The following is a 20037-nucleotide window of genomic DNA, read 5'->3' on the forward strand; positions in this document are numbered from 1 at the left end:
CAAATCACCCTTTACAAACTACCAGCAAGAGGGGGAAGAAGGCGAATCTGCTGGTGCCGATGTTGCTAACTTCGGAATATATGATGAAGGCTTTGGAAGAGAAGACGAAGGTGTTAATGCCGATGTTGATGACTTCGGGGGATATGATGAAGGCTTTGGAGGTGAACGAAATCTAAACCGTACAAGAGAAAGTCTTGAGCACACGTTCCAAAAAGAGGAGATAACGACAAGCAATGACGGCGAAACTGTAGATCAACAACAAGATAATATACGAAGAAGTGGTCGACTCAGTAAAATGCCCTATAAGCTCTTAGATTACATAACTGGGTTAAACGCAGAACGAGTCAACAACAATATTCCGGAGAAATACGAGGAAATAGCTCATAGAGACGATAGCGCGATGTGGCAAAAAGCCATAAAAGATGAACTACTTTCAATGCAGAAAAATCATGTCTGGCAATCAAGATTCCTCCCAAAACAAAACTACTTAAATCGAGATGGGTATTTCGTATAAAAGAGGACGAGAATGGTAATTTGAGTAAACACAAAGTAAAGGGCTACCTTCAACAGTATGGAATAGATTATTTGGATACCTATGCGCCTGTAGCAAAGTTGTCTACGTTAAGAATAGTCCTGGCAGTCGGGGTGCACCATGGTTACCAGTTCCATCAACTGGATGTGAAAACGGCTTTCCTCCATGGTGACCTGAAGGAAGATTTATTCATGGAACTCCCTGAAGGTGTGAATAAGAATAATGGTATGTGCTGCAAATTAACCAAATCGTTGTATGGTCTCAAGCAAGCACCAAAATGCTGGAACGATAAGTTTAATAACTTCATAACTTCATTAGGGTTCACTCGTTCAAAACACGATTACTGCCTTTATGTTAAAGTAGATAAAAAGGCTCGTGTTATACTATACTTGGTCTTATACGTCGATGATTTACTCATTGTTGGGAATAATGTGGAAAGTATTACCAATCTGAAAACGAGCCTTGCGAATAATTTCGAGATGTCTGATTGTGGCCTTTTAAAACATTTTCTTGGAATGAAGTTTAGTTATGAGAAAGGGAAACTTATAATATCACAAGAATCTAGTATTAGAAAGTTGCTTGAAAAATTTGGATTGGCAGAATGTAACTATGTCAAAACGCCAATGGAGAAGGGGTTACAACTTCAATTAAGTGCGGAAGAGCAAAAACTAAATCAGCCCTATCGCGAGTTATTGGGAAGCTTGATGTACTTGATGCTGTGTACCAGGCCGGATATTTGTTATCAAGTTGGATATCTAGGCAGATTCCAACAGAACCCATCTGAACTGCATTGGCAACATTTAAAAAGAATAGCTAGATATCTAAAAGGCACGATTTCCATGAAGTTAGCCTACACTAAACAAAATTCTGAGGCAGTTATTGGCTATGCGGATGCTGATTGGGCTTCAGATACAACCGACAGGAAGTCAGTCAGCGGATACATTTTCAAAATTTATGGTTGTTCCGTCTCATGGGGTAGTAAAAAACAGCAAACCGTTGCAACATCTTCTTCGGAAGCTGAATACGTTGCATTAAGCCTTGCAACTGCCGAAGCAATTTGGATCAGGGGGGTAATGCAAGACTTGCACGAAATAAATGAATCTTATGCAATAAAAATTTTCGAGGACAATAGAGGCTGCATTGGAATAGCAAGCAATTTAGAAAGCAAGCGTGTTAAACACATAGATATAAAACACCATTTCGTAAGAGACAACGTAATGAATGGGGTTGTACAAATAGAGCCAGTAAAAACCGATATGCAACTTGCGGATATATTTACCAAATCTACAGATGCAAACCATTTCTTCAAGATTTGCAAGGATATTGGATTAATTGATTGAGAGGGGGTATTGTAATACTTGTTACAATCAATAGAGGTTTCAATTATTTCTTAATTGAAATAGGCCTTGCATTTTCTAAAATGTTTTTTGTTTTAAATAATTTTGTCATTCTGAAAAAACCCGTATAGAGAATAAAATACAATTTGTTTTTCTTTGTCAAAACTTTTAATAAATTCGTCGTGTGTTTCAATTACAAGAGCCACTACTGAAGCCAGGCAAAGATTCGAGTAAAGGTGAATCGTACAGACCAATATCCCTTCTCTCGCCAGTAGCCAAGACACTTGAGGCACTACTCCTCCCCAGCCTTGTGGAGAATTTTGCAGCTGCCCACCATCAACATGGATTCCGTAAGGTACATAGTACGACGACAGCCTTGCATGCCATTTCGACACATATTAATAATGGACTTAATCAGTCCAATCCTTGTCATACGACGGTCCTCGTGGCGCTTAATCTATCGAAAGCGTTCGATACGGTCAACCATGCCAAATTATTCGAGGACATCGAGAATACGTCCCTACCGGCAGGAACCAAGCGTTGGGTGCTGAATTATATGGAATTATATGTGCGAACGCCAGTCGTACCTGGAATTCAGGAACAAGAAGTCGAAACCCCGTAGATTTAAACAGCGAGTTCCCCTGGGTGGGGTGATATCTCCGGCACTGTTTAATCTCTACCTGTCCTCGATTCCACCCCCTCCTGACGGCGTCGAGATTGTATTATATGCGGACGACTGTACAATCATGGCCTCCGGCCCCATTGTTGATGACATAATGCGATCGTTGTGGTTTTTGTAGAGTGGAATAAAACACACAAAGTTGCAGAGTGGGGGGACTAACCTAAATGTAACTTTTTATTAATATTTTACATTAAAATTAATATAAGTAATATTCATACCGCGCGCACACAAATCTTACTCCTTAAAATCTTCAAACCACTTTGATGTAAAAAGTCAAAATGCAAGTAGCGGTAAAGTATGACCGTTAGAATATACATGGGTATACGAATGATCAAATACATGAGCATAGACATAGTACATATATACGAATAAGAATTTGAGAAACAAAAAGATTAACAGCCATACATACATACATGTAACATAAGGACAAGAATAATGATAATTCAAAGAAAACAAGTGGCGAATTATTAGGGCTTGCAGTATGCAATTCAAGTTCTACTCTGGGTTCCTAACACTGATCTAACCAGTTATTTCACTGCTAGGAATTTGAGGATATCTGCCACCAAATCCTCAGCCACACTGTTCACTACATGGACGGCGGAAGTACGTAGGCAGTTGAATGTTAGAGTCGATGGCGAAATAATTCCGACAGTAAACTACCCCAAGATACTCGGAGTAACATTCGACAGCCTTTTTAAGTCGTCTGCCCATGCCACTGCAATTTGTAACAAGCTCCAAGATAGAAACAAGGTCCTCAAGTCGCTTGCCGGCAGCACTTGGTGTGCGGACAAAGAAACATTGTTGACTACTTATAAGGCATTTGGCCGGTCAGTGGTAAACTATGCAGCGCCAATATGGACACCTCAAACAAGCAACACGCAGTGGAATAACATCCAAACCTGTCAGAACGCCCTTATAACTGCAACAGGATGTCTCCGCAGTACACCCCTGGATCACCTTTATGCGGAGACCAAAATCATCCCCGTGCGTCTAAACAATTACATGTTGTCAAAGCAGTACTTCTTGGGTTGTTATCGAAGTTGTCATCCAAATCACCAACTTCCTCCCAGGAATGTAAAGGTTGATCTAGAGCGCGAAAAAAGTGAGGCTCTAGATCAGGCAGCATATCAGAGAGTTCTGAACAGGATTCATGAGGATACTGTAGCTGAAGCGGTGAGAAGCTACAAGGTTAATCCTGTTCTCGGAGTCCGACCACCGTAGGAAAGAGACCTCCCACGACAGACCAGGGTGGTTTTAGCACAATTAAGATCAGGCAAGTGCAGACGCCTCAATTCCTACTTATCAGTGATTGATAGCAGCGTAGCTGTCGTGTGTCCCATCTGTAACCAAGGGCCACATGACCTCGTCACCTTTTCGCTTGCCCAGCTAAACCTACCCGAGATCACATTTCGAGATCACTCTGGACGCACCCCACCCTTGTCGCAAAGTTTATAGATCTGGACACCAGTTGAAGTACCAAAGCATAGAACAAAATGGATGAAATTGCATTAAAAACTGTTACAAAAACAACATATATCGGGTATGTTCTGGGTTTCACATGAAAGACTTGCGGGGAATTTTTCCCATAGGGGTTGTTCTGTGCAAAGATTATAAAAGAGGAAGATGGGAGATTGGCTTGCTTCATACCAAATGTTGCATTTACCAGATTAGTTTAATACATGTTTGTAATCTTTTAGTTGTTTTTCGTTTTTATTTTTTAAATGAAAAATGCAATTTTCTTAATGAAACAATGTTAAATTTTAGGCAACAACAAAAAAAAATTAAATTTTCCCCTTTGTGGAAATTTATTTCGTGCTGTTAATTTCTTTTTATTTGCATTTTAATGCTACGTCAATACTTGTCGTATACGCGTTTGGTTCGAGTATTAAACTAATGTGGCATATGGTTTGATGTGCTCAGTAGCCAATCTCCCATCTTCATAATCTTTGGATAAAATAACATGAAAGCCATTTAAAAACAAGATTTAAAAATATACCACAAATTGTCCAAGCAGTTAATTTTATGTATGTTCGAAACGACAGTGTTGCAACAATTTGGGAAAACGCATTGAAACTTTCGTAATTGAAAATATGTGGTTTAATGCTTTTTAGATTACAACGAAGTGTGTACGAATATGATTATGCTTATATATATTTTATATGCTTATATATATATATTTATTTATATTTTAAAAGACAAATTAAAACAATATTTTTGATCACAAAATTGCTATAAGCGTCGCACGCAAGAGTCAGTCATTTATAATAAACTGCGTTAAGATTTGTCGCCGTTGGGAAAGAGATATATGCTTCGGAAAATTATTTGTTTTTATTTATTCATAGAAGCACAAAATACAAAATAATCCGCAATTTTGGATTTTTCAGAACTCTTGCAATAGATTTTAGTGCGAATATCAATATTTTTTCTAAAGGCGTTAAATGTTTTGCTTGCGGTCATAGTTCCTCAAATTTGGATCTTCCCAATAAACACAAGCATTGGAGAAATGATTATATTCAATACGCTTTCAAACATTTTTTAAAGAATTAGCTTAGAATTCAATTTGAGAAATTGTTGCGAAAATCGCGTTCTCAACAAAATACAGACATTACCCTCAACAGTAGAATTCAACACGTTAGCAACAATTTCTCAACATAGTAGCAACCACTTTTCAAACTAAATTTAATTTTAATGCTTCAAACCCATTGGAAAATTTGTTGAAGGCAAGCAATTTGCAAGGCCATTTGAACTAATGTTGAAGATGGGATTCACTATCAAATTGATATGGCTTTACCTACGAAAAATGCTCATCCTTGTGTTGGCTCTGAACTCTTAAATAGTAAACAAAAGATAATTGGCCAAAAATATAAGAACGATTGCATGATTTTTATAAATATTTTACAATTCAAATTTGGATGTTTTAATAATTGCTGTATTTATTTGTCAAAATGTTTAACTTTCCACCCAATATCCGTCAGTATCAGTTGATTTAGCTCAGAAAATTTGATTGTAAGATTGGTTGTACAACTAATCTCATTACGATTCGGATAACTTCAAATTGATTTTATAATGGATAATTGTCCGCCGCCGAATAGAAAAATGTATATCGGCAAGCAAAAAATTATTTTCAGCCGCCGCCGACAAAAATTGGTCGGCTTCATTCTGGCCTTGCAAAGTTACGCTGCGTTTAGACGTAAATGCGCACCATTTTAGGGGAAGCTCTAACGATATAATAACATTCGATCAGCTGTACACGGCATCTGTGTAAATGAGTAATAGTACTAGCGGCGCGGTAAACTGAATTCGATTATAATTTATTAAATAAAATGGAAAATCATAGTAATGCCCGTAATAGGGAATTACAGCTAAAACATTGGGATAAAAAATCTTCTAGTAATGACTTAAAGTTTTCGCCTACGAAAAAATTTTGCCGTAAAAGAGCAAACACAAATGATACACCAGTTAATTCTCCATCCATGGTTAAGAAAACTCCATCCGCAAATGCTTGTTATACGCCATCGTCACTATACAGGAATGTTAATACAAAATTCAAATGTCACAGGGCATTAGATCTTGCTGACCCTCCACAGCCAAAAAATTTAAAAATCAATAGCACTTTTCTTGACGACGATCGGCTGACAGTAGCCGTAAGGGTAAGACCACTAAGTACCCAAGAATGCCAACTTCAAACAGTTAAAAACGTAACAAAAGTTAATGGAAACGAATTGACAATTTTCATGGGTACAAGTGCCGATGCGTCCTGTGCTGTAAACCACTCTTTTGTGTATGATCAAATTTTCTATAGTTGTGATCCAGAGGCTGACAATTTTGCTACACAAGAAGATGTGTATAAAGGGACAGCACAGCCTTTGATTCAAAGGGCATTTGAAGGATACAATGCTTGTTTATTTGCGTATGGACAAACAGGATCTGGGAAATCCCACAGCATGATGGGTGTCGAAACATTTTCAGATCCTCTTTCGAGGGATGGGCTGCATGCTGAAGCTGGAATAATTCCAAGATACTGCTACGATTTATTCCAACAAGTGAACAAAAGCAAAGGAAAATTTCAAGCCGAAATTGAAGTTAGTTTTTTCGAAATATACAACGAAAGAATCCACGATTTGCTTACAGTTGATCCAAGTTATGATAACATCGGCCTAAAACAGTCTGTGGGAATTAAGAACGAACGAAAGGCCTTAAAGGTTCGAGAACATCCGATTTGGGGGCCGTATGTGGTAGATCTCAGTGTTCACCCTGTAGATTCGTACGAAGCTTTGAGGAATTGGCTGATTTTAGGCAACTCCCAGCGAGCAAGTGCTGCCACTGGCTTGAATGACAAAAGTTCTCGTTCCCATTCAATATTTAATATAATGGTTAATATATCGGATACAGATACAAGCAGTACTACAAATGGAAAAAGTTTTCAATCAAGAAGGAGTAAAGTAAGCTTGGTCGATTTAGCGGGCAGTGAACGCATTAGTAATTCCAGTGGAGAAAGAAAAAAGGAGGGTGTACTAATTAACAAAAGTCTTCTGACACTTGGTAAAGTTATATCTGCGTTATCAAACGAAAAAAGTGCGACCGGAAAAGTATTTGTACCATACCGTGAAAGTGCACTGACATGGCTTCTTCGCGAAAATCTGGGTGGAAACTCAAAAACTGTTATGTTGGCCACGATTTCGCCAGCCAATACACATATTGATGACACCTTAGCGACCCTCCGTTATGCTTGTCAAGCTAGTCGCATAGTGAACAGGGTGAAGGTCAATGAATCGGAACACGACAAAACAATCCGAGAATTAAAAGCTGAGGTTGAACGTTTAAAGTCTCTTCACCACGAATATGAACGTAAAAAGAGGTTATCTGAGAATATGAACACTGTGCCAAAAGTTATCATAGAAAAATTCGCTGTGAATGAAGTTGAAATGGCAAGCTTGAGAGAACAGCTACTGGAACGGGAAAAGGAACTAAAAACAGCACAAAAATCTTGGATGGACCGTTTGAGAGAAGCCGAAGACTTGCGAAAATCCGAGCTCCTACATTTAAGGCGGAAGGGCTTAACTTTGGAGTTGTATAGGGATAGAAATCAAGCATGCCTAGTGAATTTAACTGAGGATCCGATGCTAAGCGAAACACTGTTTTATTTGTTGCCACCAGGATGTGTTACTGTTGGGAGAAAAAGATCCACGGATACTGGAACTCAACCTGATATAATACTCGATGGTCCTCTCATTGCCCATAATCACTGTACCATTGAAAATATAAAAGGCAATTTGTTTGTTACTCCAGAAAGCAAAGATTTCGAAACGTACCTCAACGGAGAACTTGTTACAAAACGAAGCCAACTTTACCATGGAGATCGCTTAGTGTTTGGAGGCTCCCATTTCTACAGGATCTGCAATCCAGATTTTCCTGAGAAAGGAAGTAAACAGCTATACGATTTTCGATACGCTTGTCATGAAATGCTTGAAAAACGTGAAGAAAAAATAAGGCTGGAACTGGAAAATGAAAAACGTAAGGCAATAAGTAAAATGGAAGCTGATCGCTATGAGCGTGAACGGAGCATTAAAGAGTCTATGGAACAATTAGATTTAAAAAAGCTCGTTTTAAAATGTGACGAGGAAATTCTCGATTCGGAGCGCAAAATAAACGCAGAAAAATCCAAAAAAATGTCTCTTCCAGATCAGAGTTCTTTGAAAATTCACCAACTTGGAAAATCCAATTTGTTGGATGAAATTAAAAACATTATCCAAACACCTAGTAAAGGAAGTCAATATAAAATTCGGCAAATGGTTAAGGAAGCTAATGAACATTGTAGTTCTCACAATCTTCAGATCGAGTTCAAGCAGGTTTATAAAGTCGACGAGTTTGGGGTATCTCAAATGCAAATAGTAATCTACGACATGGAGAGAAAAATGGAAGCTGAATGGCCAATCGCAAGATTACAGGTTTGGCTAAATACAATGCAAGAACAAAATATTGAAAATCCGAGAGACATTTTTAAATTTATTGACATTGAATGGAAGCCTATAGTAGCGGACAATGTAAAGAGCAATGAGTTGAATAAAATGCAAGCAGATTATACAGACATTGGTGTAACGCCTATTTGCCTGCAAAATAAAAACAATAGCATTCCGAACGAAGATAAAAATAAAACGAATTCCAGCACTTGTCCCCGTGAATGGATGGATTTTGAGAACATGGCCACGAAATATCTCCTGGAAATCCAAAATTCTGCTGAAAAGCTTCAAGAGCTTTGCACAAGCCACCAAAACCAAGCAGACTCAAAGCAATATAAGCCATCGGCCGCAATTAAAGAGTCTTTTCAACGCGTACAATCTACACTCTGTCATATATCATCGTTGTTAGGAGATAACTCGTCTTAGGATATATTATATTAATTGTTTTTTGAGCATGTTATTATCTAGTATATAAAATAGATGTTTATGCAAACGTATTCCGTTTTAGGTTAAATGCTTTAAAACCCATTATGTATGCCCACCAATAAACTTTTTCCAAATATATACACACACTAATACTTCAATGTTTCGGTTTCCAAATCGCATATAGTAATCTCAAAACCAAATTGTACCAAGTGGAAACTACACGGGAGCAGACATACTTTTTTACTAATCTTTAAACTCTGTCCGGATTATTACCTACCTACCATCTACAATTTATTACATAGAAGAATTGTGACCAAAGATACTATTATACAATATTTGCGATTAAATCTCCTAATTTCATGGCAGTCACTTGTCACTGCTAGTCAACATAGGTTGCAACGGATTAGTATGAAGTTATGTCTAGTTCTGTACACCATATTCAAACTTGAAGCATATGATATGGAAATATCAATAACTAAATATTTCGAGTTACTGAATTGTCAACGACAATGAAGCTCCATCTTGGAAATTTGAATCGTTTATTTTGTTAATGTATCTAAAAATTTGTATCAACAGTTTGTCTATCAAACATTAATAAATGAACTGAAGGTTTTTACTCTCGTGCGCAAAATGGAGGGATTAATGGAATGGAAGTGGGTGTACATCGTTCTACAAGCCGGTTTTGATAAATGGAGTATTTCTATGTTTAACGACTGTCGCATTGAATGCCAAAACTGAATTTTTCTCCTCTAATGTCGATTTTGGACGTAGTTTAATTTTCTGCTGAACTACCATTTCTAGTGAAATTTGCGCAATATTCATATGGGATTAAGAATAATAGGGATTTTTTGGTCTGTCGATGTAGCCTTGATAGATGCTTAGTAAGGACGACCTACCACAAAAATGATGTCAATATTTTCAAGAATCGTATTTTTTGTTTAAGAACACTTCGGTAATTGTAGCTGTCATTTGAGACGGTATATAAAAGTCCATGTGATTATCACATGGTAATGTCTCTTTTTTTCTGGATTTAATAAATCCATAAAATAAAAAACGAAATATAAATTTTAAATTATTTGTTAAAAAATCCCCATATCTTTCTTCTATGTGTTCAATAGCAGATTATCCTGTTATTGGAATTCAATATCGTTTCACACATACGTAGATTTTTGTAATATATTTATGGGCATTTCGTCATTTGTAAAACAGAGCAGTAACAGGTTGGCTGATAAGTCCCCGGTCTGACACATAGATGGCGTCGATAGTATTAAATGTATATTATTTTTATATAGTACCAACCTTCAAATGATTCGTGTCAACATTTGACGTCTGTAAGTCAATTAGTTTTTGAGATAGAGCGTCTTTTGTGAAGCAACTTTTGTTATTGTGAAAAAAATGAAAAAAAGGAATTTCGTGTTTTGATAAAATACTGTTTTCTGAAGGGGAAAAAATACGGTGGAAGCAAAAACTTGGCTTGATAATGAGTTTTCGGACTCTGCCCCAGGGAAATCAACAATAATTGATTGGTATGCAAAATTCAAGCGTGGTGAAATGAGCACGGAGGACGGTGAACGCAGTGGATGCCCGAAAGAGGTGGTTACCGACGAAAACATCAAAAAAATCCACAAAATGAATTTGAATGACCGTAAAATGAAGTTGATCGAGATAGCAGAGGCCTTAAAGATATCAAAGGAACGTGTTGGTCATATCATTCATCAATATTTGGATATGCGGAAGCTCTGTGCAAAATGGGTGCCGCGCGAGCTCACATTTGACCAAAAATAACAACGTGTTGATGATTCTGACCGGTGTTTGCAGCTGTTAACTCGTGACAATGGATGAAACATGCCTCCATCACTACACTCCTGAGTCCAATCGATAGTCGGCTGAGTGGACAACGACCGGTGAACCGTCTCCGAAGCGTGGAAAGACTCAAAAGTCCGCTGCCAAAGTAATGGCCTCAGTTTTTTGGGATGCGCATGGAATAATTTTTATCGATTATCTTGAGAAGGGAAAAACCATCAACAGTGACTATTATATGGCGTTATTGGAGCGTTTGAAGGTCGAAATCGCAGCAAAACGGCCCCATATGAAGAAGAAAAAAGTGTTGTTCCACCAAGAGAACGCACCGTGCCACAAGTCATTGAGAACGATGGCAAAATTTCATGAATTGGGCTTCGAATTGCTTCCCCACCCACCATATTCTCCAGATCTGGCCCCCAGCGACTTTTTCTTGTTCTCAGACCTCAAAAAGATGCTCGCAGGGAAAAAATTTGGCTACAATGAAGAGGTGATCGCCGAAACTGACGACTATTTTGAGGCAAAACCGAAGGAGTACTACAAAAATGGTATCAAAAAATTTGAAGGTCGTTATAATCGTTGTATCGCTCTTGAAGGGAACTATGTTTAATAATAAAAACCAATTTTGACAAAAAAAAAATGAGTTTTTCTTTGTTAAGGCCGGTATGCACTTCTAGCGAAATTTTCGGTAGCAAAAATTTATTTAAGTCTACAACAAAAAAACAGGGCTGTGTACACAAATTTTAAACCAGCTAATCGCTTTTAAAAATTGTTAATATATGTTCCAAATATTCCTCAAATAAATTGTTTATTATTTACAGACATTTTAAAACTTTTACGCACACAATGATTGTAATAAATTAAGTGTTTGCTGCCAAAATATGCTTTTGACAACCCTGTTATTTTCACTAGAGGTGCGTACCAGCTTACGAAATTGAACGCTACCGAAAATTTCGTTAGCATAAATAGCAATGCATTTCTTATTTTTAGTAGTTGTTATCTGGGATTAATAATAAATAAAATCAATTCATTTCATTACATCGGTAAAAGTATTAGTACAAATATAATTAAATTCATTATCTTCAAAAGTAATTGCCATAATTCTTTAATGTACACAATTGTTATTTATGCCCAATAATTTTTTAAATAATTTTTTAAATTTTTAGTTTTAGTTTATTAATGATTTAATTGTTTTTTTTTCAAATTTTTATTGGTTTAATAATTTAGTGTCATGTAATCAAAATGTTTGTTTGTATTTTTATTATCATTGTTATTATTTTTACTTTTAGAAACTTAGTAGTTTACATTAACGGTCTCATTAATTTTTTTTAAGTTAAAATTGATTTGTCAGTAGGATATAGAGATACGTTATAGATATCATATTTATTTAATTTTTAATTATTATTATTAGTGTTTAAGAAATATTTGAAGTTTAACCAATAATATATTTTGTAACGAATAGGGCCTCTATGAGGCTATGTTACTAACAAAGTTGAAATAAATAAATAATAAAAAAAAAATTCGCTGTTACATTGTAATTCGTTAAATAGGTCTTTTAAAGGATTTGAATTGATTAAATAAACGGGAATAAATAAATAAAATTAACCAATCAAAAGTTTTCACTTTTCGTTCGTGATGAAAACTACGGGGGTAAATATTATATTATCCTCCCGAAAATCTTTTTCACTGAAGCCAGACTTGTGGCGACAATAATCCACGTAAAGTTGCAATTGTATTTGGTTATAGCATAAAAAGAATAAAACGTATTTTTTTTTTCAAAAATTTACCTTATGTATGACATCGAAAATCGGCGTGAATAAATCGGTGTCGTAGTTTGAAGATTTATTTTGCAATATCGCTGTTAGTCTTTCAAAGCCCATGCCAGTATCAACATGGTGAGATGGTAATTTACTAATGCTGCCATTTTCATGTCTATAAATAAAGTGCAAATATGTACAAATAAATTTGTTGAATTGAAATTTTATTTGCATTAAAGATAATGCAAAATAAAAAATTATGAATAAAAAATATTTATGTTTTGTAATACGAGTGAGGGAACTTTATCTTAAGCGTGATTTTGTATAAATTTGATTCACTAGCAGATTATATATATCTCGATTCTCTTCGACTGAGGAAGTAATACCGAATAGATCGGTGTAAATAATATGAGGTTCAAACCAATATTTCTGGTACCCACAATTTTACTAATTTGAAAATCATTTTATCTTGGCCATATGGATATTTAAGGTATACAAAAATCTCAAAATATGGGTACAAAAATCTAACCTTTAAATTAAAAAATAAATTTATAGAAGCAGAATAATTTTATAACTTTTTTTCTCCTCTTTTGGATATTTTTTATAACCTGAAGAGAATAAATCAAATTTTTATTAATAAATTCATGCCCATTTTTGATAGAAATACAATTTATGAGACAAATATATAATTAACTAAAATTTCAAAACGCATTATACATACCTAATAAAAAAACATTTCAAATTCAAATGCAAAAAGTTAAAATTGTTAGTAACTACTTTTGCGATCAATTCAATTTAAACCTCAGAAAAATGGTGAAGAAGCTTATGATTAAAGTTATGTGGATCCACAAAAAAGTTTTTGATTTTAGCAGTTTCAAGAAGGGTTCGATCTATGAAAGTTTGAGAATGTCTATTAGAATTGAGAAATTGAGGTCAATGGGCCGACCATATTTCATGACCAAGAAAGGACCAAGGAACTCCCTAGTCTAATGTTCGAAGTCAAAATTATTAATTAACGTCAAACGTGAAAATATTAATTTTGTCGCTTTAGTTTTTAATATAGGTTAGGTTAAAGTGGCAGCCCAATTAAGATTCAGGCTCACTGAGACTATTCAGTCCATTGTGATACCATATTAACTAAAGGTACCTATTACATGTGGGCATTTCTAGTTTTTGATATACATTTCTAACCAATCTGAACTTCGGATATAGTAGAATGTGTGGCAACTCCAGCCGAGTCAATGACAGATTGTCAAAAGTCTGGCATTGCGGAAAAACGACAACAAAGAAGAAAACAAAAGTTAGTTCCTCGTGAAGTCTTCACCACCACATCTGTAGCTAAATCGTGTTTCTAAATTAAACTGAATTTTTATGTTTTTATTAAATAAAAGAATTTAAATAGTTATTTAAGTTAAACAGTTCGTGTTTTAATTCACACAACCTAAATAACTATAAATGCAATTACACGTTTATTTAATTTAAATAAACTTACCTATTGTACTGTATAAATACAAGATTCCATAGTTCTGTTAAATCGGAACGTCCAGTATTAACAAGTTTAGAACGTTCTTCAGGACTTCCCAAGTCTGGTCGATGATCGATATGTATTTCAGTACAGGGTCCACAAGGACCTGTTAAACCCATTTCCCAAAAGTTGTCTTTGGCACCAAATGGCAGAATACGAGTAGATGGAAATCTACAACAAATTATATATAAAATGACTATTAATGTTGGCCAAAATCGGCTAATCGCCTTTGGATATCAACACATTTGAACAACCGTAGATTGAATTAAATTTTTCGAATGCACGATGGACAACTCTTACCCCAAACTACGCCATATTTCAACAGATTCTAAATCAGCCGGCAGCCCCAATACTTTATCTCCCGCAAAATAAGTTACATATAATCGGGATGGATCTATATTATATGGCCCCTTAAGGAGTTCTAAAGCCATTGTGCACGCTTCTTTCTATAATTGGAATAAACATTTACACAAATAAAATACATATGTATACATTTGAACAAATTGTGTCACCTTAAAATAATCACCGAAAGACCAATTGCCCAACATTTCAAAAAACGTATGATGGTATCCATCTTCCCCCACCACCGAGAGATCATTGTGCTTTCCTCCAACTCTTACACACTTTTGTGAATTTGTTACCCTTTTGTGGGGCGATTGAGTTTTACCCAGGAAAACAGATTTGAACTATGCAAAAAGAAAATAAACATGTACACATTTGTAAATATGCAATGCCTAAAAAAGTATATACCTGATTCATCCCAGCATTGACGAAGGACACTGTTGGATCGCACCATGGGACAACAGGACTGGATCGTACAAATGTATGGTCATGGTTATTAACAAAGAAGTCTATAAAAGTTTTCCTTATTTCTCGGGAAGACAGCACCCTTTGTAATTTCTTCGCCGATGAATGCATGCCGTTTCAATACCTCAGAATTTTCGTTATCTTCACACAATTTACAAAACAAAATAAATGGCAAAATAAGCCGGCGATCTATTCTTCACATTCTAAATCCGCTCCAACAAGAGCCCAATTGGAGCCTATGCACATAAACACATGATGTAATAACAAGATGGGAGTAAAGAATCAGCTGACTATTATTTCGCACAAAAAAGTCCCAATAAGCCCAAGGATGGGAATTTTTCAATTGTAATCGCGGTAGCAACAGTTGGTAGAATTCTACCAAAAATGGTAGATTTTTGATTGTTTGGTAGATTGGTGGAATTCTTAATATTTTGGTAGATTTTGTAAAATGTTCCTCTCCAACTAAGGGGTACTTCGCAAATTTTCTATAGAATTAAAATTTAAAAATTTTTTTCTTTAGAAATATTTTAATTTTTTTCTCTATAGAAATATGTATAAATGTAAAAAAAGCAGAAACGAAATAAATAAATTTCAAACATATTTTCTAAAGGTGAGTATTAGTTCGAGTTTAGCCGCTAAAGTGAAAACTAAATCAGTAAGAAAAATGCATGAAATTATACATATTTGTTGCAAATTTTATTATAACTTGATGGGGAAAAGCGCAAAGCAAATTTTCAAAAAGTTTGTATTCCTTAAAATGGATTATTAAAGAAAAGTGATCTCACGATCACTTTTTTAGCGGCTAAACTCGAACTTAATACCCACCTTAAGGTAATAAAATTTTGACAATTTTTTTAAACAAATAAAATTTTCCATAGAAATAAAATGTTGACAACATTTTCTTAGTAATAAAATTTTGATATTTTCTATAGAAATGCAATTTTGACGGAATTTTCTACAGAAATAAAATTCTGACAAAATTATCTATGGAAAATTTGACAAAATTTTCTATAAAAATAAAATATTAATAAAAAATTTTTAGAAACAAAATTTTGTTTTGTAGTTTTGTTTGTTTTTGTTTTGTAGTTTTTTAGTAAAATGTTCTTAAAATTTCCGCTATTTGCCAGAATTTCTTTTATGTTTTTTTTCAGTCCGTCCGTCTGATTTTAATTCAGTTTTGGATGTCTCAGTGTCAGCCTGTATTTTTTCGATAACAGTTTTATCGAAAGTTAGAGACGTCATTATCGTCACACATGTTGATGTTTAGTGGCACTATTACCGCCATTGTATAGCAAAATAGTAAACATGTGTGAGGAGGACTCTGAAAAGCGCCCAGTTTTTGGAAATAGATTTTTGACTGATGGAGATGATGTGTTCAAGCACAATGCATGGTAATTACCTTTTGAAGAATATGCACACTATTTGCATGCAATACATTCTTCGAAGACCAAAGACGACTCGTATGCAAGACTTGGAGTTGACACGGCATAGAAAGAAACCTGCTGGTGGTGGAAGAGAGTTATTACTTAAATCTGAAGTTTTTAATTTTAATGCTTGGTATATATAGTTTTGTTTTTTTTAATGCCTCTTATTCTGTTACTAATTTCGTGCAGGGACAATGTGGAGTGGGATGACGAACAAGAGCAACAAGCTTTGGAGGCAGTTCAGAAGAATTCAACCATGAAAATGGCAGATGAAGATAAAATAAAATTCAAAAGTGACGCTGACAAATTTTGGGATTCGTTTTATGGTGTTCATCAGAATAGGTTTTTCAAAGATCGTCACTGGTTATTTACTGAATTCGCAGAGTTAGCCCCAAATAAGGAAATACAGGAAAGCAGAAATATATTCGAACTTGGATGTGGTGTCGGCAACACGATATTACCTATATTGAAATACAGTAAAGAACCAAACTTGAAGGTATTTGGCTGTGATTTCTCCGCCAAAGCAATAGATATTTTTCAAGGTCACCCAGAGTTTGATTCCAAAAGATGTCAAGTTTTTGTAATGGATGCTACAGCTGAAACATGGGATGTTCCCTTTCAACCAGAGTCACAAGATATAATTGTCTTGATTTTCGTACTATCTGCCATTGAACCAGCCAAAATGAAAAGAGTTGCTGAAAATTGTTTTAGGTATCTGAAGCCTGGTGGCTTGGTACTGTTCCGAGATTATGGCCGATATGACTTGGCTCAGTTGCGATTTAAGAGTGGTAAATGTTTAGAAGATAATTTATATGTTCGTGGTGACGGAACTATGGTGTATTTCTTCACTCAAGAAGAGGTACGCAAGTTGTTTGTGGACGTTGGATTTGTGGAGGAACAAAATGTCATAGACAGGCGCTTGCAAGTAAACCGAGGACGTATGTTGAAAATGTATCGTGTTTGGATACAAACAAAATACCGCAAGCCTCTGGTAGGGGATAGCTAGCAAAATTGGTTATAAAAATAATTAAATTAGATATAATAAAGAATTTAAAACTATTCCTATAAACGGGGGGTGCTATAGTAAAATTATTTTTCTATTTATGGGTCTGGTCCCTCATATTTAGCAAAAACATGTCCACATACTTTTATAATAAGAAAAGTCATGAATCGAATTCCTTTAGTGCAGTCTTTACCCTCTTTCTAAACAAAACTCGAACGCCCCATACTAGTGCTCAGAGATTCAAAGTATGTTTGGAGTACAAAGAAACGTAGCCTTTCAATGTGTGAAACATTCAACGTCTATTGTTGACGAACTTGATAACGCAAACGATGAATGTATTTAGTCCGTGTATTTTTATATGCAAAAGGGGACGATGGAATTTGAGTCCGATCTATTTAAAATTTACCTAACTTCAATGGGTAATTTTCAATGCAATTGTTTTTTATTGTTAGTAATTTTTAAAATTCCTTGTTTAGAAATTTTATTTTAAATCCCATTACTAGCTTTTTATGTTAGTAATGTTAGTGGAATCTAAGTAAGAATAAATAAATGTTGAGTAACTGATTTTATTGAAAAATAATTGATCATAATATAAAAACTTCAAAATAACCGATCATAGTACAAGACTTAAGCAAGAATTTTGAACTACGTTCATACCAATAAAGATAGTAACGACTCATTTTCAAATGCAACATTAAGCCCCATTCTAAACAAAAATTTAACTGGGATTGATTAAACACATCTACGAATATGCTTCAAACCGATTTTTATTGGTAGAATTGTTGAAGAAATCTTTGAATGGTGTTTGATCGCGTTTTGAAAAGAAGTCTTATCAAAATGCCACATCCTCGGAAATATGGTGCGAAATGGCAAAATTAAGCTAGCACAAAGAAGACAAATTGTCCAGGACACCTATGTTTAAAATATAAAAAAGTATTCTTGTGAAGTTTTATGATTCAACAGAGCTTTAGCCCAATTGTTGAGAGTAGCTAGTGTCCATTTGGAAGTCTTAGTGGAAAAATTAAATTTTTAGAAAGATCAAAAACTTGGAAACGGTCAGGCGAGATGGAAAACTGCTATAGTGAATGAGGTATAAAATAACAAAAATTATGAATGAAAACAAACATACTTCTGCTAAATCTTGACGAAATCTATAGAAAAAAGAAAGTACTCATCGATTGCGTTAATTTACTAATCGAACTGTTATTCATGAAGTTACCACGAATATTTCTAGGATTTCGACGAACCTAATACAGTAGTAGATCCTGCATCCTGTAATAATTGTCTACATAACTCATTACATTTAAATTTATTAAATTAAACTGATAGTTCATGAATCTTAAAATGGAAGGGGGGTCTAGCATAGCATAGTACCAACCTTAAAGGGATCAAATCTAGATGGAAAAATATAATGTGTATCAATTGAGTTAAATGATCTGCTTTTAATCGCACTATTTTAATAAAGTAACCGCGGAAATTTCAACGGGAAAAGTGAACGTAGTACCGCTCCTTAAGGTAAGTACCATGATCAGTATTAAAGGTTGAGTTACATACTATGCGTTAACGCGTCCGTTGAGTGAAGATTTGAATCTTCTCTTTGAAAGCAATAGTTTTGTTAGAGTGCTTCAAACTGAAAACCCTTCCATCAACGCACGGATTAACGCATGATATGTAACTCAACCTTAAAGGAAATAATTTTTTTCAATTGTTGCTTTGGATCATTCCCCTCCAGGTTATAATATTTGTCAAAAAAGTTCAACGCGAAAAGCGAACATAGTACTTACCTTTAGCGGCTAAAGGTGGGTACTATGTTCGGTTTTCGAGTTGAAACTCACTTTATTTTCGCGATTACTTTTCCTTAAATAATCGAAATTACAAATGAAAAAAAACTTATTCCTGTAAAGTCTTGTCGAAATCTAGAAAAACAAGAAACATCGGCTCAATTGAGTTAATTTATCTGCTTTCTATTGGAATGTTTTAATAAAGTAACCACGAAAATTTCAACGCGAAAAGCAAACATAGTACTTACCTTACCTATGTTCGTATTTTTCACCAAAACACTAAATTAAAAGTACAAAAATCTATATAAAGAAGATTTTATATTTATGAAGTCTTGTGAAATAATGAATGGAAAAGATCTAAGGAATTGATTTGAACCATTTTATATTTACAATTTAAGTAATTTAAAAAAGTACTAAAAACTGAACATAGTACTCAGCTTAAAGGTGTGTACTATGTTCGTTTTTCGAGTTGAAAATCACTTTATCACTTTTCCTGAAATAATCAAAATTATAAATGAAAACAAACATATTCCCGTAAAGTCATGCCGCAATCTATAGGAACAAGAATTTGCGCATCAATTGAGTTAATTTATCTGCTTTATATTGAATTGTTTTAATAAAGTAACCGCGAAAATGTCAACTCGAAAAACGAACATAGTACTTACCCAGCCATGTACTTACCTTAAACTCGAACTTAATACCCACCTTTATTGTCAGTACTATGTTCGTTTTTCGCGTTGAAATTTTCGCGATTACTTTATTAAAACAATACAATATAAATCAGATGAATTAACTCAATTGAGGCACAATGCCTTGTAATTCAATATAGGCAATTTTAAAGAACTTTCAAACGAAGTTGTGAATTTGGCAACCTTAATATGGTAAATACGGTTGTATTCTCAGATACCGACTACTCAATAGATACCCGAAAATAACGAAAACGTAGGAGGAAGAAAATAACAATAACCCTGTAGTTTATCATTCGATATCTAATTTACATTTC

The 20037-nt window shown here is 34.8% G+C and overlaps 3 protein-coding genes across 4 annotated transcripts in view; 2 read left to right on the plus strand and 1 right to left on the minus strand.

Moving 5' to 3' along the window:
- AlaRS-m (alanine--tRNA ligase, mitochondrial) overlaps positions 1-15074 on the minus strand; it is a 27531-nt gene extending 12457 nt beyond the window's left edge. The window contains exons 1-5 of the mRNA XM_075308095.1: positions 14770-15074; positions 14532-14705; positions 14320-14465; positions 13987-14190; positions 12525-12669 (exon numbers count right to left, since the gene is read on the minus strand). Of these exons, the coding sequence (XP_075164210.1) occupies positions 12525-12669; positions 13987-14190; positions 14320-14465; positions 14532-14705; positions 14770-14937 (837 nt within the window). The 5' untranslated portion in view covers positions 14938-15074. The remainder of the gene's footprint in view (positions 1-12524; positions 12670-13986; positions 14191-14319; positions 14466-14531; positions 14706-14769) is intronic.
- On the plus strand, positions 5791-9087 carry neb (kinesin family member nebbish). The gene has a single exon (XM_075305650.1). It carries the CDS (start codon positions 5875-5877, stop codon positions 8935-8937), a length of 3063 nt encoding a protein of 1020 aa, XP_075161765.1. The 5' UTR covers positions 5791-5874; the 3' UTR covers positions 8938-9087.
- Positions 15075-16090: 1016 nt separating the features above from the next.
- On the plus strand, positions 16091-17339 carry Mettl2 (methyltransferase-like protein). Of its 2 annotated transcripts, none has more exons than XM_075306429.1 (2): positions 16091-16217; positions 16440-17339. In XM_075306429.1, the coding sequence occupies exons 1-2, from the start codon at positions 16132-16134 to the stop codon at positions 17254-17256; spliced, it is 903 nt and encodes a 300-aa protein (XP_075162544.1). In that variant the 5' UTR covers positions 16091-16131; the 3' UTR covers positions 17257-17339. The 2 variants fall into 2 exon arrangements, with proteins under 2 accessions (XP_075162544.1, XP_075162543.1); XM_075306428.1 differs by lacking the exon at positions 16091-16217 and adding an exon at positions 16224-16383.
- The last annotated feature ends 2698 nt before the right edge of the window (positions 17340-20037 follow it).

This window comes from Haematobia irritans, chromosome 4 (assembly GCF_050003625.1).
Source record: "Haematobia irritans isolate KBUSLIRL chromosome 4, ASM5000362v1, whole genome shotgun sequence".
Taxonomy (NCBI): domain Eukaryota; kingdom Metazoa; phylum Arthropoda; class Insecta; order Diptera; family Muscidae; genus Haematobia; species Haematobia irritans.